This window comes from Calonectris borealis, chromosome W (genome assembly GCF_964195595.1).
Source record: "Calonectris borealis chromosome W, bCalBor7.hap1.2, whole genome shotgun sequence".
Classification (NCBI taxonomy): domain Eukaryota; kingdom Metazoa; phylum Chordata; class Aves; order Procellariiformes; family Procellariidae; genus Calonectris; species Calonectris borealis.
This window is the reverse complement of record NC_134351.1, coordinates 52716740-52739772: the sequence shown is the minus strand read 5'-3', so window position 1 is coordinate 52739772 and position 23033 is coordinate 52716740. Positions and strand designations below refer to the sequence as shown.

The 23033-nt window shown below is 44.2% G+C and overlaps 1 protein-coding gene across 1 annotated transcript in view; it reads left to right on the top strand.

Annotated features, from left to right (window-relative positions):
* LOC142074884 (lens epithelium-derived growth factor-like) overlaps positions 1-23033 on the top strand; it is a 93628-nt gene that overhangs the window by 63013 nt on the left and 7582 nt on the right. Inside the window, exons 8-11 of the mRNA XM_075135818.1 lie at positions 13120-13213; positions 15120-15195; positions 17142-17367; positions 18073-18191. Coding sequence (XP_074991919.1) covers positions 13120-13213; positions 15120-15195; positions 17142-17367; positions 18073-18191 — 515 coding nt within the window. The remainder of the gene's footprint in view (positions 1-13119; positions 13214-15119; positions 15196-17141; positions 17368-18072; positions 18192-23033) is intronic.

Sequence of the window (23033 nt, the reverse complement as noted above, 5' to 3'; positions counted from 1 at the left end):
GTTCCTGAAGGACTGCACCCTGTGGAAGGGACCCACGCTGGAGCAGTTCGTGAAGAACTGCAGCCCGTGAGAAGGACTCACATTGGAGAAGTTCATGGAGAGCTGTCTCCTGTGGGAGGGACCCCACGCTGGAGCAGGGGAGGAGTGTGAGGAGTCCTCCCCGTGAAGAGGAAGGAGCGGCAGAGACAACATGTGATGAACTGACCGCAACCCCCATTCCCCATCCCCCTGCGCCGCTCGGGGGGAGGAGGTAGAGAAAATCGGGAGTGAAATTGAGCCCGGGAAGAAGGGAGGGGTGGGGGGAAGGTCTTTTAAGATTTAGTTTTTATTTCTCATTACCCTACTCTGATTTGATTGACAATAAATTAAGTTAATTTCCCCAAGTCGAGTCTGTTTTGCCCGTGATGGTAACTGGTGAGTGATCTCCCTGTCCTTATCTCAACCCACAAACCTTTCGTTATATTTTCTCTCCCCTGTCCAGCTGAGGAGGGGAGCGATAGAGCGGCTTTGGTGGGCACTTGGCATCCAGCCAGGGTCAACCCACCACACTTACACCACCCCACCAGTGAGTAGGCTGGGGGTGCACAAGAAGTTGGGAGGGGACACAGCTGGGACAGCTGACCCCAACTGACCAAAGGAATATTCCATACCATATGACGTCATGCTCAGCAATAAAAGCTGCGGGGAAGAAGAAGGAAGGGGGGACATTCAGAGTGATGGCGTTTGTCTTCCCAAGTAACCGCTACGCCTGATGGAGCCCTGCTTTCCTGGAGATGGCTGAACACCTGCCTGCCAATGGGAAGGAGTGAATTAATTCCTTGGTTTGCTTTGCTTGCGTGTGCGGCTTTTGCTTTACCTATTAAACTGTCTTTATCTCAACCCACGAGTTTTCTCACTTTTACCTTTCCGATTCTCTCCCCCATCCCACTGTGGGGGGAGTGAGCGAGCGGCTGTGTGGTGCTTAGTTGCCGGCCGGGGTTAAACCACGACATTGACACACACCAATATGAGCATTCTGATTACCCAAGGATGTTCAAGAAACTGAAGAGCCATTGTTACAAGGCAGAAAACATCTACCCCACAGGAGAAGAAGGGGAAGTTGCCATCTTTTGTTTCCTCCATAAATTGGCTCTCGGAGAAGAGGAAAAAGGTGTAATTGTTAATTCTCTCCACCAGATGGTTCCCGAAGTACTGGAACAGCAGCAATGCAGGGCCCAAATACCTGATTAGGCTCAAGGCCAGTGCTTTTATCATAACTCTGCCAGGCAAAACACAACAAAGTGATAAACAGCACAGCAAACTGCAGAAGCCAAAACCAACCTTTAACAAGCCCTCAAATTTGATGTACAGCAAGAGAGGAAGTATGGCATGGAGCAGGTAAGGGAACAAATAAACCAGTGTTGAGAACAATTAAGTCAACATCGCGACCAGCAACAGCAAGTAACAACTTGTCAAGCAACAGCTAAACAGGTATAACAACTGTAAATTCCATCTAGCATGCTACGGTCAAATCTGTTGTTATCTCAAACCCCTCAAGCCCCATGTTGGGTGCCAAAAAGGACTGTGGTGGGTTGACCCCGGCTGGCAGGTAAGCCCCTACCCAGTTGCTCGCTCACTTCCCCCCCCCAAGAGATGGGGGAGATGATTGGAAGGGCCAAAGTGAGAAAACTTGTGGGTCGAGATAAAGATAGTTTAATAAGGGGCGGGGGGAGAAAGTAAAAACAAAAAAGTGATGCAGAAGCAATCACTCACCACCAGCAGACCGATGCCCAGCCAGTTCCCAAGCGACGGCTACTTTGGAAAGACTCCCTCCCCCCTGCCTTTTATTGCTGAGCATGTCGTTATATGGTATGGAATAACTCTTCAGTCAATTCAGGTCAGCTGTCCTGGCTGTGTCCCCTCCCAGCCTCTTGCCCACCCCCAGCCTACTCCCTGGGGGGGGCCAGAGTGAGAAACAGAGAAGGCCTTGACACTGTGTAAGCACCGTTCATCAATAGCTAAAACATCGGTGTGTTATCAACACTGTTTTGGTCACAAATGTAAAGCACAGCACCATAGGGGCTGCTATGAAGAAAATTAACTCCATCCCAGCCAGACCCAGTACACGCATCGACGTGTCACACTGGCACATGAAGTTTTGCCAAATCCTGTGCGATGTATTCCCTCAAGTTAGCCATCCAAATAGGTTTTCCTTGTCTCTGCCACTTCCTCTGTTTCCGCTGTGTGAACCAGCCCCAGAGGGCGTTGGCCACCATCCAGGAGTCAGCATACAGGTATAACCTAGGCTATTTCCTCTGTAATGCTACATCGATGGCCATTCTTATGGCTTGGACTTCAGCGAGCTGACTCAATTGTCCTTCACCTTCATCTGTTTTTATCACCCATTGGACAGGATTCCAAATGGCAGGTTTCTATCTTCTCTGATTGCCGATAATTCGTCAAGAGCTGTCAGTGAACAGGGCATATTGGCGCTCTTCTTCAGATAGCTTGTCATATCCTGAGGCTTCTTGAGCATGTGGTAATACCCTGGGTGAGACTCCAAAATCACGATTTTTCAGGCCATTCCATCAGCTCTTCTATCAGGCCCGGATGTCTCTGAGCCCACTGGGTAATCAGGGCTGTCCATTTACTCCAGGTAGCACTTGCCACATGATGAGTCGAGGGCATTTCTCCTTTCAGCATCCAGTGAAATACTGGTAGCCGAGGTGCCAGCAGCAGTTGTGATTCCGTCCCCACCGCTTCAGATGCTGCCCACATTCCCTCATAGGTGGCTAATATTTCTTTTTCCGTCGGGATATAGTTTTCGTCAGCAGCTTGGTAGCCTCGGCTCCAGAATCCAAGGAGTCTTCTCTCTGGTCTCTCCTAGTGCTTTCTGCCATAAACTCCACTGGCTTGTTTTGTCCCCTGCTGATGTGTATAGTACGTTTTGGACATTTGGACTGGTTCTGATGGGCCCCAGGGCAACCGCATGTGCTGCTTCTTGTTTTACCTGGTCAAAGGCTTGTTGTTGCTCGGTTCCCCACTCAAATGAGTTCTCTTTTCTGGTGACTTGGTACAGCGGGTTCACAAGCTGACTGTATCTGCGGATGTGCATTTGCCAAAATACTACCATTCCAAGAAACATTTGTGTTTCCTTTTTATTGGTTGGTGGTGCCATTGCCACAATCTTGTCAATCATGTCAATAGGAATGAGATGGCACCCATCTTGCCATTTGACACCCAGAAAATGTATTTCTTGGTGCAGGTCCTTATTCCTCTTGATCACAAATCCTGCATTTAGTAAAATTTCAGTGATCTGTTTGCCTTTGCTATACACCTCTTGGGTGGTGTTTCCCCATACTATGATGTCATCAGTGTACTGTAAGTGATCTGGGGCGTTGCCCTCTTTCAAAACCTTTTGTATAAGTCTGTGACAGATGGTGGGGTGTATTGGGTTTACATGGCAAGGTTTTGGTAGTGGGGGGGCTGCAGGGGTGGTCTCTGTGAGAAGAGGCAAGGGACTGCCCTGTGCCAGACACAGCCGGTTCCAGCCAGCTTGGCAACAGACCCACTGCAGGCCAAAGCTGAGCGCCTCTGTGAAAACACGTAAGAAAGGGTAAAACACCGCATGGCAGTGTGAGAGTAGTGAGGAAAAAAAAGTGTGAGAAACAACACTGCAAATACCAAGGTCAGTGAAGAAAGAGGGGGAGGAGGTGCTCTGGGCACCAGAGAAGATATTCCCCTGCAGCCTGCGGAAGAGACCACAGTGGAGCAGATATATCCCTGCAGCGCATGGAGAGGACCACACCAGAGCAGGTGGATATTTCCTGAAGGAACTGCGGCCCGTGGAGAGCCCACGCTGGAGCAGGTTTTCCCCACAGGAAGTGCAGCCCGTGGAGGAGCCCATGCAGGATCAGGTTCTCCTGGCAGGAACTGTAGCCCATGGAGAATCCATGTTGGAGCAGATTTTTTTCCTGAAGGTCTGCAGCCCGTGGAGAGGACCCATGCTGGAGCAGGGGAAAAGTGTGAGGAGGAAGGAGTGGCAGAGAGGACCTGTTATGAACCTCCCATTCCCCCTGCGCTGCTCTGTGGGGCGGGGGGGGGGAAGGGGAGGTAGAGGAGCTGGGAATGAAGGAGTGAAGTTGAGCCTGGGAAAAGGGGGGGAGAGGGGGAGGAAAGGTGTTGTTTTAATGTTTGTGTTTGTTTCTCACCATCCAAATGTATTTTAATTGGCAATAAATTAAAATAATTTTCCCCAAGTTGAGTCTGTTTTGCCCGTGGCAGTGATTAGTAAGTGTCTTTGTCTCGACCCACGAGCTTTTACATCTTGTTTTCTCCCCCAGTCCTGTTGAGGAGGGGGAGTGAGAGAGCGGCTGGCTAGGTATCTGGCAGCCAGCCAAGGTCAACCTACCACATGGGGCTATGCTTCCATCCTTGTGGCAGACAGTTCCAGGTGTATTGTACTCCTTTCCCAGTATAGGCAAACTGTCATTTATACTCAGGTGTCAGGGGAATTGAGAAAAAACACGTTAACTATGTCAATGGTCTCATGTCAGGCAGCATTCTTCACTTCGGGTTCATACTGTAGTTCTAGCATATCTGCTACTGCTGCACTCAAGGGTGGTGGTGTTGTCCCTCAAGCGGGGTTCGTTACCCGGTGTGCAATAAGCCAATCTCACACACACAGAGCCGAGATACTTGTTTATTTCATGCCTGCGCAGAGATGGGTGCTGGGTGGTAACTCCACAAAGCTAGCACACCTCAGTTAACACACGGTAAGCATTTTATACATTCCGAGCAACAGTTATCAGTACTTTTACATCTACGCTTAGTCATCCTTGCTTCTAATGGTTCTTGTAATGCCTCGTCTTCACTTAAAGTCACAGTGTCCTTTCTTTTTACTGCGCATATTCAGTGGGGAAGGGCTTTGTTGGGTAGGGGGCCTTCCTGCCTGTGGGTGGGGTTTTTACTATGCTAATTAGAATAGGTCAGAGTGGGTCAGACTACTCTAGAGGAATTTGCTGGGAAACAATGGGGTTAATTGGTATCTCTTATCTAGGTTCAAGGATGTACCTCCTCACTTATCTCACCATCCCGCCCCCCCCCCCCCCCTCCCCCCCGACCCACCACTCCCCGCGCCTCCAATCCCCAAGACAAACAATGCCAATGCAAACCAAAAGCCAACCCAAACACATGGATCTGATCAGACTACAGTGTTACTTCATTCAAACCTCAGTAGTCTATGGTTGATCTCCCTGTTGGATTTTCACACCAGCCAGATGGGGCTGTTGAAGGATGAATGGGTTCAAGTAACCACCCCTTGACTTTCAAGCTCTTTGATAAGACTGTATATGGGACTGAGCGAATTCCTTTTGGTCCGATATTGCTGTCGGTGTACCATTTGGGTTGCCACTGGCACCGACTGAGGTGATGCCTGTAGCAGTCCTACTACTGACTCTCCCTCTGAGAGACCAGGTAGTTGAGGTATCAAAGGTGTGTCTATAGGGGTATGTGGAAGGAGAGTGTCTGTTCCTTTAAGGGTATCTGGTCAAAGGAGCCTCACTTCCTTGTGCTTCAGGCGTTCTTCTATGTTTTTTTTTTAAACTGTCTTAAGTTATTGGAAAGGAGTTTTAGTAAAGACAATTGGGAAGCTTTCAACATCATTCTACTTTACTAATAAGAGCTAACAATTAATCTGGATGATATGTGTCGTGGTTTAACCCGGCAGGCAGCCAAACCCCACGCAGCTGCTTACTCACTCCCCCCACCCCCGCAGTGGGACGGGGAGAGAATCGGAAGGGTAAGAGTGAGAAACACTCGTGGGTTGAGATAAAGACAGTTTAATAGAACAGAAAAGGGAAATTAATAATAATAATAATAATGATGATAATGATAGAATATAGAAAATGAGTGATGCACAATGCAATTGCTCACCACCCGCGCTGACTGATAACCAAGTAGCGATCGCTACTTCCTGGAACACGCCTACCATTCATATACTGAACATGATGTCACATGGTATGGAATACCCCGTTGGCCAGCTGGGCCAGCTGTCCCGGCTATGCTCCCTCCCAGCCTCTTCCAGAGCATGGAAGCTGAGTGTCCTTGACCAGCAGGGTACTTAGCAACAACTAAAACATCAGTGTGTTATCAACATTCTTCTCATACTAAATCCAAAACACAGCACTAGGAAGAAATTTAACTTGATCCCAGCCGAAACCAGGACAATATGCTGTTAAGAGTATAAAAGCCTTTTCTTCTCAAATGACAAATTCCTTTATGTTACACTGTCCAGTAGTGCTTGAACTACACTGTTGTGATACATGTTCAGTTACGTGGCACGCAGATGGCAAAAGCTGATACTCCTTCTAATGCCACAGACCGTAGTACGCATGGTAAACTTAACACTGTTAGAGAAAAGGTGGAAGTACAGGCTTCCTCAAAGGAACATTTAAGAGGTTTTTCTACATACTGTTTAACAGCTTTTCACAAGATAGAAAAGTTAGGATTTTTAATTTCACTAATTTATTTATTCTCGCTTTCTCTCCTTATTTTCACTTTTTGCAAGAGCCCTTCTCTTCAGGCAACAACAATAAAATAGACTCAGAAAACATACACACACAGTAATAAATTTTACCCTTAAACTTGATACTTGGTCATAAGAATACTGTCTTTGAATATTTCAAATAGCCTAAATGTTTTGATAGACGGGTGAAACTCTTACAAGACTGCTTCAGGCATCATTTGCGTAAGGGTATGTGGAAGGAGAGTGTCTGCTCCTTTAAGGGTATCTGGTCAAAGGAGCCATAAACAAGAATATACAGAGACAAACCTGACCAACACATGATAAGGGAGGTTCTGATAAGAACAAACCTGGTTAGTCACCCTAATTGGTAAGGATATGTGGGGTGTGAGAATGTTTATTTTTTCAGGTGCATGATAAGGAAAGGGAGGGAGACAAATACAGAGAGTCATAAAATCTGACCAATTAGCATTAACAAAGACAATAACCAGAAACAAACCTGGTCACTCACACTAATTGATGGGCTATCAAGGAACTGCAGCCAAACTGACTTTGCAACTGATAAGGATGCAAACCTGTGGGTTCAGGAGGGGGTCCAGGAGGAGGTCCAGGAGGGGGTCGGTGGGACTATTCCAGCTGATGAGACAATGTCCAGGGGAAGGGGGAGCAGGGAGGAACAAAGAGGGGGGTAGACAGAAAAGGGTATAAAAGGGGCCAGTCGCATGTAAAATGGGGCTGGTCAGTATGCTTGTTTGGCTGAGCCCTGCTCCTGATCACCACAGTCTGTCCTATCTTCTTATTAAATCTTTTCTTAACTCTCTCTCTGTGTAATCTCACTCCCTAATCCCCCTGTGTATGTGTGCTGCAAGGGCTAAGTGCCAGCTACTGGTGAGACTTCTGTGAGTGGATTTAGTGCTAGCTACTAGAGTCCGACCAAGGGTGTGGGCGCTCCCAGCCTGTGGTGTCAGCTACTGGAGCAAGTGAAGGTCCTAGCATCAGTAGTTGGAGGGGCCATAGATCTCTGGATCTAGGGAGGGTCCTACAGACTTTGAGCCCGGAGTGCCAGTGTACTGGGTCTGGTTCAGATGGAGTTAACTTTCTTCATAGCACCCAGTATGGTGCTGTGCTTTGCATTTGTGGCTAAAAAGGCGTTGATAACACACTAATGTTTTGGCTATTGCTGAACGGTGCTTGCACAGCATCAAGGCTGTCTCTCCAACACCCCCCCACCTCCCCCAAAGGCTGGAGTGTGGGCAAGAGGTTGGGAGGGGACACAGCCGGGACAGCTGACCCCAACTGACCAAAGGGATATTCCATACCATATGACGTCGTGCTCAGCAATAAAAGCTCAGGGAAGGGGGAGGGAGGATGGGGGGGACAGTAAATCCTGTTATCCTCTGTAACATCTTCATCATCCCTTTTCCCAACCTGGCTGGAGGCAGGGCTTCCCTATGGGAGGTTTATCGGAGCCAGTTCTTCCAGGAGAAAGGTGTAGGAGGAGTCTTCCGCTGGTGGGGCTGATGGCGTGAGGCCATTCTCAGCCTGCTGTGGCTTGGCGGATGTCCTTTGTTGCTGTTGGAGTTCATGTACCTTGGTGGCCAACTCCCTGGTGCTTCTGCCATGCCACCGGGCCATGTCCTTCCCTTGCTCTTACAGCTCCGTGGGTCACTCTGGGGCATCTGCTCCTTCAGTCCATCAGCAGGTGGCACCGGGCCCCCTTGTTCTCGCATGGCGGCCACCTGCGCCTTCACAGGGGAGGAGGCAGAAACTTCACAGATGGAGTGCATCACCTACTTCCCCCACCAGGGCCAAGGGGTTGGTTCCCAAGATCATCCCAGCCATGGTACTGGCTAACCAAGGGGGGCCCCCCACGAACCAATCACTTCCAAATGGCCTGGGTCACCCCCTCTTGGTCCAGATCAATCAAAGGTGGGCTGTCTGTCATGCCATACACCACTTTGACCGCCGCTCATTCCCTTAACCTCTGAATCCCTTCTCCAGCCATATGCCACCACTCCTGGATGCACATATCCAGAAGGTCCTCTTTCTGTAGATCACATCCTCTCACCCCAGCAAGCAGTCTATGTCACAGATTAGTTTCACCACAAGATCTGATTGCACAATCCACAGCTCCATCATTGGACAGAGACCATGGTGCCTCCCGGTTATCTAGCTCTAAGCCGCTGGCGCCCACATCCCAGAACCTTAATAGCCAGGTTAGCAGGTTTTCTTATACTCCCCGCTTAAAATCAGCCCTTAGGTCTCTGTGGTGGGTTGAACTTGGCTGGCTGCCAGGTGCCCACCAAGCCACTCTGTCACTCCCCCTCCTCAGCAAGAAGGGGGGGGAAAATAAGATGAAAAACTGGTGAGTCAAGATAAAGGCAGTTTAATGAAAGAAAGCAAAGGCCGCGCCCGGAAGCAAAGCAAAGAAGAAAAAAAAAAAAAAGATTTATTCTCTACTTCCCATCAGGAGGCCATGTCCAGCCACTTCCTGGGAAGTAGGGCCTCACTATGCTTCGGAAGAGAAACGCCTTAATAACAAATGCCCCCCCTCCTCCTCCTTTCTCTTAGCTTCTATTGCTGAGCACGAGGTCATATGGTATGGAATATCCCTTTGGTCAGTTTGGGTCAGCTGTCCTGGCTATGTCCCCTCCCAACCTCTTTCTAGCTACAAATACAAAGCACAGCACCATGAGGGCTGCTATGGGGAAAGTTAACTCCATCCCAGCCAGACCCAATGCAGTCTCAGAAATCAGCACTATGTAAAGATAATATGGTTTCAGTTTCTTCCTCTTCTTCCAATGTACCCTCAGAGGTGGATGGGCCACCGTGATCCCTGACACTGTCATTCCCCCCCCCCCATGTTTGCATTAATCATTCTGTTCCCTTCCTTTTCCATTGCCTAGTTTGGTCTAAGGGGGCAACTCCAATGAAGTAAGCCATTATTGCGCTCTAGAGCAGCTGCTCGGCTCTCTGCTTCTCACACCCACAGCTGGCCTTTACAACTCCGTTCTAAAAGAGGCCAGCATGCAAAGGCACACCCCCACATCAGCGTGGTGCATTTTTCATCATTTCCTTGTAGGCATGTGGTGGGTTGACCCCAGCCAGCAGCAAAGCACCCACCAGCTGTTCACTCACTCCCCCTCGCCCCCGAGAGATGGGGAAGAGAATTGGAAGAGCAAAACTGAGAAAAAACTTGTCGGTCAAGATAAAGACAGTTTAATAGATGAAGGAAACAAAGGAAAAAACCACGTGATGCAAAGGCAATCACTCACCACTTCCCATGGGTAGACCGATGCCCCAAGCAACAGCTACCTTGGAAAAACTCCCCCCTCCCCTCCCCACCCCACCCCCTCCTCGTTTTTATTGCTGAGCATGACGTTATATGGCATGGAATTTCCCTTTGGTCAATTTGGGTCAGCTGTCCCAGCTGTGTCTCTTCCCAACCTCTTGTCCACCCCCGGCCTACTCCCTGGGGAGGGTGGCAGCGTGAGAAACAGAGAAGGCCTTGATGCTGTGCAAGCACTGTTAAGCAATAGCTAAAACATTGGTGTATTATCAACACTGTTTTAGTCACAAATGTAAAGCACAGCGCCATAAGGGCTGCTATGAAGAAAATTAACTCCAGCCCAGCCAGACCCAGTACAAGGCATTAAAGCCTTTTCCCAGTTGGGTTGCCAATTCTTTCAGGCTCTTGGTGTGCTTGGGTTTCAGTTCCCAAGCCACTGGAGGATGCATCCAAACCAGGCACTGAGCCAAAGGCACCCATTCCTCATCCCATCCAGGTACTGGAGGTTCAGGAGTCACTTCCCAGGTTCCCTTGCTCTTATGTTAGAACAAGTTTCAAAATGTTTGTGCTGTCCTACCTCAAGTAAGAGTACTAAACGTACTTCCTGCCAGACTCTTGCCCCCGAGCGCCCACCCTCAAGATCTGCAAGATTACACTCGGGCAAACGAATTTGGCAGCTGTAGGTGGTCTCTGCGTTGTGGACGTTTGTTGGGTGCACTACAGCTGTACAATCCTCTTTTCACAGTCCAAAGCTTCCTTCGGATCCCACTTCTGACAGCAGTTTTAGTAACATCATTGTTTAGGTCTGGACAGACTAAATGCATGCATTGATTACTATGCAATAATTGGTTCTGTGTGAAGGAGTTTGGACATTTATTGTCCCTGTGAAAGAATGATTATTAATGCAAAGAACACTACAAAGTTACAGGAAAAGTGGCTATCTACTTCCCCTTTCCTTGCTGACAGGAGCAGCAGTTGTCAGAGGTTGGGAGGAGTAGGGTGCTGAGGGTGTCCGTTCTGGCCATGCACGAGCATGGTCCCAGGCATCCCCAAAGGCAGAGTCATACTGCCCCCCCTTCAGGCTGAGGTGGATGTGTTTTATGAGGTGGAGAGCACCTTCCAGATTATTTCATCTTTAGTTGTTGGACTGCTCTGAACTGTCGCTCGTTGATTGGTGTAGCGAGTCGCCAGGCAAATATTCTTGTATAAGTTTAGTTCTGCTATTTCTGCCAATTATGTGGGTTTTTATAACACCTGCTTCATTGTGCTTCATCTAACAAAAGTTACAACCCTAACAACTACATAGCAACATACCAAAGGTCAAACAGTGGGCCTCCAACATCAGTCTAGTTATTCGAGTGATGTCAGCTCAGTAGGCCAAGACAACCAGAGGAGGGCAGAGAGCACAGGGGGCAGACACAGCACAGGGGTTAGAGAGGGGGGCCAGGGGGGCAGAGAGAAAGAGAGAGAGCTCAAGGGGGCGGGGGGGGGGGGGTGCATGAGAGTGGGGGCAGGGCTGAGGGATTTTACAAGTGTAGCACTTCTCTGTCTCCTTCCTTTCTTGCCTTCAGCAATCTTTACAAGTTTTTTTTTTGAAAACCTAAGTTCTAAACCCCTCAAGTTCATGCCAAGGAAAAGTTATTAACAGCTTTGATTTAGACATTCCAACAGTTATGGCCCTTATGAATGCCTTAATTTATACAATTTGAACATTAAACTCATACAAAGAAGTTGATTCTTAAAGACTTTAATTTTTTTAAAAAGCATTCAAGACTGTTTTCTAACCAATGTGCATCATCAACAGGTTCAGTGAAAACACCAGATTTCTTCCTAGTATGACATCTATAATACCAAAAGCATACTATGAGAATTCACGCAGCATAAATTGGTACAATTGGTACATAGCATCACTCGGTACAATGTTTTACAAGAACAAAATTAAACTTTAACATTAACCGCTATAAAAACAATGTTTCCAACTCGTACAAAGCACAGTAAAAAGCCATCCTGACACATGTTGAAAAACTACACACTAACAGGTCAGTATGACTGGAAGAGAGTATGTTTTATACAAATGAAGCAATTAAGCAGTTGAAAAACTATTTACACTCTTTCCTGCTATTAACTGGACAAACATACAGGAGTCAGATTAAAACATACTACAACTCTGTCTCCTGTTTTCTGAATGGGATTTTGAGATGTGTATTGCTTATTAATACTGGATAAAACCATCAGCAAAGCATTTAAATACTTTTCAAATGAAGATTAAAGGGGCTGTTATTCCACAAAATTTAACATTAAAACAATATGCTTATAAAATTTTTAAAACTTTTGGTCCGTAGATTTCAAATGCAAAACTTAATAACTTTTATTTTGTATTTAAAAACAAAAAAAAAGACTCCAGTGGCATCATTTCTTTTCAAAGAGATTCCTTTGGATTTTCAAGCTCACTCTCTTCACCTGATGTTCTAGAAAAATAATAAAGCAACATTAATAGCCATATAAAGAATTTTAGACATAAGTCTTATTTTAAAATTAATTCACCTGGAATAAGACTAGAATCTCAGTGTGTTGATGCACATTCAGCAGTAGATGAAGTTTGGAAGACTGAAGCAATTAGTGATGCCAGCTTCTCTCCTTGAGAGGACTGTGTCCCCCACACACACCCCCACACACCAATTGAGCTCAAGTCAACGTGCCAAGCTGTGAACTGCAGTTATTCAGGATCTGATTTGTATTCCATTCAGGCGTTCCTGAATAGTAAGCCAAACAGTTTTTTACTGTAGTTCTGACACTGGTACCAGTACCAAACTCAATGCCCTTGGAAGTGTAGAAGATGGAATCCAATATTCTTTTTGTGCTGGAAAAAGAAAAGGAAGTTTGTGTTGACTGCAGGACCATGCCATCAGCAGTGTGCACATTCAAGCTTGTAGCTTCCTTTCACTCCAACCAGCACTAATGTATTGGTTTGCTAGAAAACTTTTCACATCCTTCTTCTGGATTTTAGCAGTGGGGTTTCTTCCGCTGAGTTATAAAACCTGAATGATTGCAGCATATTGCTCCAAGTTGTTTGCAGTGACCACTGCAACAATCATTTAAGGTTTACTTTCCCCCTTATAAACAGAGTGTTTTGTCCCAAATATTTATGAATTTTTATCCAGAAACTATTGGGCTTTTAATGCATCCTTACTCTACTAAACTATTTTTTTCATTTTTTAGCGGTTTAGAAATATATTTTATGCAATATTTTAGGAAGCAAGTAAGAAATAGCTGCTTTATGGGGAGAGGGTCTATGGTTTTAATTTGTGAATTGCTTTCTTTAAATTAGGCTGAAAAACAAGCTGAAGCTGCGGAAACTGCAGTGGTAGCAGCTGCAGTGGCTGTGACTCCAAAAGTAAGCCCTAAAAGAGGAAGACCAGCAGGTAACTTTAAACAAAAAGGAATTTTATTTATTTTTCCCCATACAAAATAACTTAATAGAGATGGTCGGAGGATTTATTGCCCCCAGATCTCCAGAGTATTACAGAATAATTCCTAATATGTAAACTTCCAATTTTTATTTTTATTTTTATTTTTATATATATATATATATATAAAAATATATATACACATCTAAACTATCCTACATGGCAACCTGAGGTATTTAGCGATGTAACACATAAAGGGCCTTAAAACGTTTATGGTTATGCTGGGTCCTCTGAAATAAGGATCATTGTATCCCCTTGCAAGTATCACCTTTAGGAAAGCCTCCATAGGATTCTGCTAACTTACAGACTATGCAATAAGACCTCTGTTTCACTGTGGCTTCACAAAGGTTTATATTAATCAAAGATGTATAAAATTGGTACTTAAGTTGTGTTAGAATATCCACAAAACAAGTTTAAAAAAAAAGGGGGAGGGAGACTGTCTATAGGTAGAGCTCAGAGGACAGTAAAAACAAGTGAAGAGCTGGAGAGATTTTGCTGAAAAGACGTTTAAAGGAAATCTCTGTAGATCGATAGACAACTGAGAAGAAAATATAGCTATTAGAAGCAGCATGTAATTTAAAAGATTTTGCTAATAGTCCTGCAGTACTTGTTTGTGAAAGTAGCAATGATTTAATTGTAATTCTTATGGCAAGTTTGCAAGTATTCTTGAAGGAAACATTTTAAATTTGTTTACTGCTAACATGGGGAAAGTTATTGGAACACTTAAATATGCTATATGAGCATTTAGTCTGGGAAACAGATAATTTAATACTTTATACTCACCTGTATCTGGTAGCATTATGAAAATAACTTTTAGAAACCATAGTTAGCTCCCAAGGCAAACTATTTAAGACTAGATATGAGGAAGTATTACCTTAGTACTTCACCCACTTTCATTATATTTATTAAATGAACATTTTTAATATTTTAATATGTGTGGGATTATATTGATCTTTCAAATGAATTGTGTTTATACAAGCTATTGTCTGTAAGAGCAGGAAAGGACCTTTACAAGAGATGCTTTGGCACCCTATGGGAAATGTGTTACTAGATGATGTACTGTGCAGCATTCTCTCGCATTAATATGATGCATGCATCTCTTGCTTAGCAGTGCTTCACACTAACATCAGCAGCACTTCAAACACTGGGCTGTTAGTTTTTTTCCTAACAGAATGTTCACTGGGGATAGCAGATAAGCATGTTCCATAAATTTCAATCCGTAATGGCAGCATACTAAGTATTTTAATTTTACAGAATTCGAAGGGTATAAACATCGAGAAGGTGGATAAACTATTTAGCTCGCTTTAACACTGAAACATGGTGAAAATGAGAAAATGCAGAACTGTGCTGTATACCTCAGTGTGGTGGTAGAATTTCTTGACACTGATTTACTCTCAGGGAAAGGGATGGAAGCTCCATGAAGCTCTTAAAACTACTACCAATAAATAGGCTGAGTTTAGATTTACACACTAAATTACTTAAGTTTTTTCCCCCCACTTATTATTGTCTTATTATTCCACTTATTATTCTCTTGTTTCAGGCTTATTTTTTTTTATTAGCTGCATAACATGAGGCAGGGCCATTCTGAGTGCACTGGGTGGAAAAGGCACAGGAATAGATGGTTTAAACCTCTTAGACTGCTATCTTAAAGTACCAAAGTGTTGGTTGAGATTTTAATTTTTCAAAGGGATCTCGATTAAACTTTGATACACAGTTCCAACATTTGAATTTTTTTAAATAGAGTATTTACCCTACTAAGTTTGACTCAAGTGTTGCTTCTATGTGTTGACATGAGAAACAATCCTTTTAGATAAGGAATGGGTGGTGGCTGTAGACTAACCTGTTCTTTTTGTATAATTAGCTACTGAAGTAAAGGTTCCAAAACCGAGAGGGAGACCCAAATTGGTGAAACCACCTTGTCCTTCAGAGACCGACATGTGAGTTGGCTTTTTATATAAAATGCCTGTCTTTATTGTAAACCAAGTGGTTGCATTTGATGAGCTGTCATGACTTACTGAGTTCCTGCCCAGCATTTTCCTTGTAGTACTCAGTATAAGTTGGATGTTGCAGTCAGGATGGGTGGACAACCAGATGGGTAAAAAAGTGGTTGGATGATTGGGCTCAGAGGATAGGGGTTAATAGGTTGTTTTCTACCTGGAGGCTGGTAACAAGTGGAATACTGCAGGGGTCTATCCTGGGACCTGTCCTGCTTAACATCTTTATCAATGACCTGGAGGAGGCGACAGAGTGCACTCTCTTCAAGTTTGCAGATGACCGCAAATTGGCAGGGGGAGCAGTCAATACACTTGAGGGCAGAGCTACCATCCAGAGGGAACTAGACAGGTTGGAGGAACAGGCTGACAGGAACCTCATGAAATTCAACCAGCACAAATGCAAAGTCCTGCCCCTGGGAAAGAAGAACCCCTGGCAATGGTACAGGCTGGGGACTGACTGCAGAGCAGCTCTGCTGAAAAGGACCTGGGGATCCTGGTAGACAGAAAGCTGACCATAAGCCAACAGTGTGCCCTGGCAGCAAAGGAGGCCAACAGTATCCTGGGCTGTATGAACAGGAGCGTAGGCAGTTGTATTGGGTCTGGCTGGGATGGAATTAACTTTCCCCATAGAAGCCCTCATAGTGCTGTGCTTTGTATTTGTAACTAGAACAGTGTTGATAGCACACCAATGTTTTGGCTGTTGCTGAGCAGTGCTCGCACAGCATCAAGGCTGTCTCGCCACCCCCCCCACCTCCCCAAAGGCTGGAGGGTGGGCAAGAGGTTGGGAGGGGACATAGTTGGGACAGCTGACCCCAACTGACCAAAGGGATATTCCATACCATATGACGTCGTGCTCAGCAATAAAAGCTCAGGGAAAGGGGGAGGATGGGGGGGCATTCGTTATTAAGGCGTTTGTCTTCCAAAGCAATCGCTACACGTACCGAGGCCCTACTTCCCAGAAAGTGGCTGGACATGGCCTCCTGATGGGAAGTAGAGAATAAATTTTTTTTTTTTTTTTTTTTTTTGCTTTGTTTCTGGGCGCGGCGTTTGCTTTCTTTCATTAAACCACCTTTATCTCGACCCATGAGTTTTTCATCTTATTTTCTCCCCCTGTCCTGCTGAGGAGGGGGAGTGACAGAGCGGCTTGGTGGGCATCTGGCAGCCAGCCAAGGTCAACCCACCACAGCAGTAGATTGAGAGAAGTGATTATCCCCCTCTATTCAGCACTTGTTAGACCACATCTAGAATCCTGGGTCCCCCAATACAAGAAAGATGATGACTAACTGGCGCGAGTTCAGCAGAGGGCCACCAAGCTGGTCAGAGGGCTGGAACACATGTCCCATGAGGGGGGGCTGAGGGAGCTGGGCTTGTTCAGCCTGGAGAAGAGAAGGCTTTGGGGGAGATCTAATAACAGCCTTCCAATACCTACAAGGAGTTCATCAAGAAGAAGGAGCCAGGCTCATCACAACGGTGCACGGTGGAAGGATGAGAGGCAATGGGCATAAATTGAAACAAGAGAGGATCAGACCGGATGTAGGGAAATACTTTTTCACCCTGAGGACAGTCAAGCAGTGGGGCAGGTTGCCCAGAGAGGTTGTCCAGTCTCCATCCTTGGAGGTTTTCAAGACCAGACTGGAGAAAGCCCTGAGTAACCTGGTCTGAACCACCCCCAGCAAGGGGTTGGACAAGAGACTTCCAGAGGCCCCTTCCAACCTGAATTATCTGATGATCCTATGAAATGAAAGATCTAAGAGTGAGCCAACTTTGTGCAGGTGGAGGATTTGATAGTAAAAACTAAAAAGTACATCTTCCTGAATTGAGAGTTAGGTTCTCTTTTAAACTGGGTATAGATAATGAATATGAAGCTTAAATAATTTACTGTGTTTTAGTGTTCATGAAGAGGAGAAGACAAAGAAAAAAGGACTGGAAGAAAAGCCCCCAAAACAAGGGAAAAAAGATGAGGAGAGTCAGAAGGAAGAAGACAAATCGAGGAAGGAATTTGATAGAAGAGAAGCAAAGAGGGAGACCGAACCAAAAAGGAGAAATACTTCCCAAGTGGGTTCTGCATCAGCGTCTGATTCTGAAGAGGATGAAGGAGAACATGAAGGTGATAAGGTATATTGCTCTTTATTGACTTACTTATTGTAAAGAACAGTAGTTCACTGAAAATATTTCTTAAAGCTAATACTAGGTCTTCAATTTTGTCTATTAAGTGTTGGAGCCTTGTGTCTGGCTAATATAGATGCATGTCTTGGAAATGAGAAGTTGCAGAATTCCTTTCTGTCAAATAATCTTTTCAATAACTTTTAGGAATTTACAAAGAAAAAAACTTTCTAATACTTTATTTTTTTAAAAGATGGATTTAAATGTAAGTGATTTATTGTAGCAAAAGTTTGTTGGGTTTTTTTTTGTTGGGTTTTTTTGTTTGTTTGTTTGGTTTGGTTTTTTAATATGCTTACTTGAATGCATTTTTTTTTTTGTCCTGAGTGTTGAGAATCTGCAGGGTCTGTGAAATATATTTTTGAGAGATAGGAAGCTGTCTCTAGCTGATCATTTGGGAATGGCTTTGGGTTTTTTGGTGTTTGGGATATTCTTTTCCATATCTGAGAGAAAGCACTAATAAAACTCAGCTTCTTATCTGCATATAAAAGATTTGGATTTAGTTACAGAGGAATGCTAACTCTCATCAGGGTGTTTCATGGACTAGAGCAATAATGTGTAGACATCTAGAGCAGGTAGGTTTAACTATTAATGTTTTTGACGTTCGGTAATCTAAAGACTCCTTCCCTCTTCTCACCCTAAAATCCTAAATAAAAACAGAAGAAAAAAGGAGGGAGAAACTTTCAAGGAGCTCATAGAAGAAACATGTTACAAGGCCAACATGAGAGAGAACTGACAGAAAGAAAGTGTAAGCAAGAGGAGCAAATGGAATCCGAGCCGTGAGTATGCTTTAATACATAGTGTCTGTACATTGTGGTAGTACTTTGAAACTAAGAGGCGGCACAAAACCTGACAAAATTCCCAATTGGTTTGCACTGTGTTCTGTGTCCTCCCTCTGCCTTTTTTTTTTCCCCAAGCATTATTTAACTTTTAAAGTGGAGAATAAAAAAGCTCTTGTAAATCAATACGTTGTATTGTGAGAGGATGGGAAAAACTGAATCCAGAAATTAAGTGATGTCAGTCTTTCAGTGACTTAGATTTCCTAACACTAGGACAGAGTTGGTGGGTTCTGTATCCTGAGAATACCTGAAGAGAGAGCTAACTCTCTTGTTCCAGCAGGGCCATGTATTACATTTTAAGTAAGTCTTGAATACATGAGATGATTGAGATTTATATCAAAATTCTATAGCCATGAATTAAGTTGCTCAGGTTGTGGAATACATAGGGTTCCCTGGAAAACACTTCCTTCTCTGTCTGGCAGCTGGAGGCTATACTATCAGACAGAACAAGGAAAAAGTTATGATTTATGCTACTCTGGCAAACTCTGCAAAGCCAGTTGAGTAATATCAAGCAGTTTGCAGTCAGAAGATAAATTATCACAAATGAACCAAGCATTAGCATGGAGAGAAGATCCTGCCAAAAACTTAGGGGGTTGGGACAGCAGGAAGAAATCGATCTGACCCATTCTCAAGACCTATTCCACAAGTGGGTGAAGAAGCCACCACCATGAGATCGAGATGTTCCCATCCACACAGTTCTTGGGAAGGAGGAAGAAGGGGGAGAACAAGGTAAAAATTCTGGGAATTAGGAGAAGGAAACGGTCCCCTTCATCTATAACAATAAAATTATAACCTTTCTCTATCCTTTAACAAGAAGCTAGATTTATTTATTCCCCCCCTCCCCCCAAGTGATTTTGTCTCTTCCTTGTCAGTTATTCTTTCTCTAGAAACCTAAACACGCTTCTTCCTTGGGGGCAAACCTAAACTTTTCCAATGTCCCAAAGACACTAAATTGTTTTTAGCATTTCTGCAATTCTTAATATATTATTATGTAAATCTGACATGCTTTTTGATTTCTGCAATAAATTGTCATGTGTTGTATTGGTTATCATAGAATGGTTTGGGTTGGAAGGGACCTTAAAGATCATCTAGTTCCAACCCCCCTGCCATGGGCAGGGGCACCTTCCACTAGATCAGGTTGCTCAAAGCCCCATCCAAGCTGGCCTTGAACACTTCCAGGGAGGGGGCATCCACAACTTCTCTGGGCAACCTGTTCCAGTGTCTCACCACCCTCACAGTAAAGAATTTCTTCTTAATATCTAATCTAAATCTACCCTCTTTCAGTTTAAAACCGTTACCCCTCGTCCTATCACTACACTCCCTGATAGAGTCCCTCCCCATCTTTCCTGTAGGCCCCCTTTAAGTACTGGAAGGCTGCTATAAGGTCTCCCCGGAGCCTTCTCTTCTCTAGGCTAAACAACCCCAACTCTCTCAGCCTGTCCTCATAGGGGAGGTGCTCCAGCCCCCTGATCATCTTCGTGGCCCTCCTCTGGACCCGCTCGAGCAGGTCCATGTCTTTCTTATGCTGGGGGCCCCAGAGCTGAACGCAGTACTCCGGGTGGGGTCTCACGAGAGCCGAGTCTTCTTTACTTTTAAAAAGATTTCATATTTTATGCATCTAGGGAACTATACAGAGCTCCACTTCAGTAAAAGTAAGGAGCAGCAGCTTATCTTAGTGACTGTGCATAGTTTAGATTATACCTGATGCCTAATTATTAAGCACAAAACCTAATATTGATAAAATGCGAAAAGGTTTATTTTTCTTTTTGCTTTCTTGCAACTTCCTCTGTCAGCATAATGGATAGAAATTGAATTTTTGTTTCATTTTTTAAATCATTATTTTCCATTTTTCTGGTCTAGGTAGCTACCCGATTAATATTTGTTAGGCAAACTCAATTCGGTGCTTTGTACACAAGACACAACCTTGCTTAAAGAATGTGAGTCTGTGCAGGTTGTCCTGGTTCCTGCTGGGACAGAGTTAACTTTCTTTCTGGTGGCTGGGGGCGGTGCTGTGTTTTGGGTTTGGTATGAGAGGAGCGTTGATGGCCCACTGATGTTCTGGTTGTTGCTGGGTGGTGCTTGCACCGGGGACTTTTTCTTCAGCCTCCCATGCTCTGCCAAGTGCAGGGGAAGCTGTGGAAGGGGGAGCATAGCTGGGGTGGTTGACCCAGCTGGCCAATGGGGTATTCTATACCATGTGAAGTCATGCTCAGTATAAAAACCGGGGGGGGGGGGGGGAGGGCTCGCCCCCCGTTCGTGACACGCGGTCAGTGAACAGTTGCATTGTGCATTGCCTGCTTTGTATATTCTGTTATTGTTGTTGTTATCATTGTTATTATTACTGTTCTACTTTGTGTTATTTCCATTATTAAACTGTTTTTATCTCAGCCCAGGAGTTTTCCTACTTGTGCCCTCCCAATTCTCTCCCCCATCCTACCGGAGGGAGGGGGGTGAGCGAGCAGCTGCGTGGTGTTTAGTTGCTGGCTGGGGCTAAACCACGACACAGGTACAACTGTGTTGCTCCTCAGTCTACTGCCAAATTTGTGCCAACATCCTCAGCTATTCATCCTCTCAGTTGGTAAAAAGAAACAAAGAATCTATTGAACCATGTTGCAGAAAAGACCTTGACTTTTGCTGATTTAACATGCATTACCAACTACAGCTTTTCTTAGTACCAATGAATAATTCAACACGTCCCAAACTTTAAAAAGATAACTTAAGGAAACAGCATATATGCCTATCAACACAATTGAAAGTAGTTCTTAAGCACAATCACTTGGAATACATTATTTTCTAGAATGCACAGAATCATAGAATAATTCAGGTTGAAAGGGACCTCAGGAGGTCATCTAACTTCAACCTCTGGCTCAAAGCAAGATTAGCTATGGGATCAGATTGTTCAAGTACATATTCAAAAAGATATGAAAGCATCTTATCTCTAGTTAACAAATGGAGTAAAGTTACAGCAATATTTAAAATACAGAACACGAAGAGACATTTACAAACCATTTGCTCAGACGCAATACTCAGTGCTTACGAGTGTTTTGTAAATTCATGTTTTGCTCATGTTTACTCTGCTTAATGGTCTCTTCTTTAAACAATTTAACACTGCATATGAAATTGTAAGCAAGTTTCACATGACGGAAATATAGTTTGCAGATTGTTTGAGTTTTAACATGTGCAGCATATGCATTTCTCAGCATGAAAGGTGTACCGGTTTAGTCAGAGTGGTAAGCTTACAAGTGGACTTTTACTGCAAAAACTGTAAACTAACATTGGTTTAAGCAAGATAGGTTTGTGTTATGCACACGTTGTTTGATAATGGCTAATCCAAATAAATTGCTCTTAAGTAACCATACAAGGGTTTATGTAAACAGGTTTGATGTCTTCATTTAGATGAGTCAAACAACGCTAACTGGAGCTTAGAGTTCAAGCCAATGCAAATACACACACACACACACACACTCTCTCACTCTCTCTTGAATAGAGGGAAATGTATATTGGCAGAACGTAACACTACCACTGGCTCAATTCTTGGAGGATATACTTGCAAGTTTTAAAGGACAAAAGCACAATATTGTGCTGGAATATTTTTTAAAAAATATATGAATTAATTTGCCTATAGTTGCTTGTTTGAGACAACCTGGTCAAGACATCTTGTGCAAGTATGTGAAGTGTTCGTCTTCAGTTTCTTTTGACCAGTAATGACCACTGGCGTGTCATGTCTGCACCCAAATAGCCTTATGCTTTTAACAGGAAATAAAAAGGGCAATCTGACTCAGTTTGTCTCTTGCCACTACAAAAATCCAAGTGTTGTCAGGTTCTGTAGAAACAAGGAAGTGGAACAGGTCATGAAAAATGTACCTTGGAGAGACAGTTATTAAAAGTGGCCATTTGTTTTCAAGTGATTGGCCACATACATTCCACTGTCCAACTGCTTCATTTACAATTTCAATTAACTCAGATGCCACACTGCATTAATATCATATTGCATTTTGAACAACTCATTGATTTAAGCACAGTGCTGTGTTGCATAACTTGGGTTCGGAACCTGCACTGATCTCTTATTCAGAAAAGATACTCCTTTAGTATGCCACTCATCCAGGCAAAACAAACATTTGTAATTATCATTATTTAGCTGAAAACTCCCAAATGACATTTTTCAAAGCTGTCCAATCAGAAACCAATAATTCCAAGACTACCTCTGGAGCAAAATCTAATTCCTGTTCATCTAAAAGAAGAGATAAAACATAAGTTTACCCTACTGCAATTAATAGTCAACATGTCCCACAGATTTATATACAAAGTTTTAGCTTCCAGGCAGCCAAAAGGAATGCTGGACACCACAAGTCTCTCAGACTCTTTCATGCTTCTAAAACCAAGGAGAACACTGCTGACAGTATAGCTTCCCCCAACAAATACTGATGGGCAAAAACAATCTGTGAGCACTGACTACAGGAGTACTTGAAGAAAAGAAACTAGCACTTCAAGAAAAGAGTACAGCTAAACGCTGATCTTAGAATTTTTCCCCCTTGTGGTTTAACCCAGCAGGCAGCGAAACACCACACAGCTGCTCGCTCACTCCCCCCCCACAGTGGGATGGGGGAGAGAATCAAAAAAAAAGTAAAATTCGTGGATTGAGATAAAGACAGTTTAATAGAACAGAAAAGAAAGGGAAAATAATAATAATAGTAATGATGATAGAATCTGCATCCAGCTCTAGAGCCCTCAGCACAAGAAAGAGATGGACCTGTTGGAGCGGGTCCAGAGGAGGCCACAAAA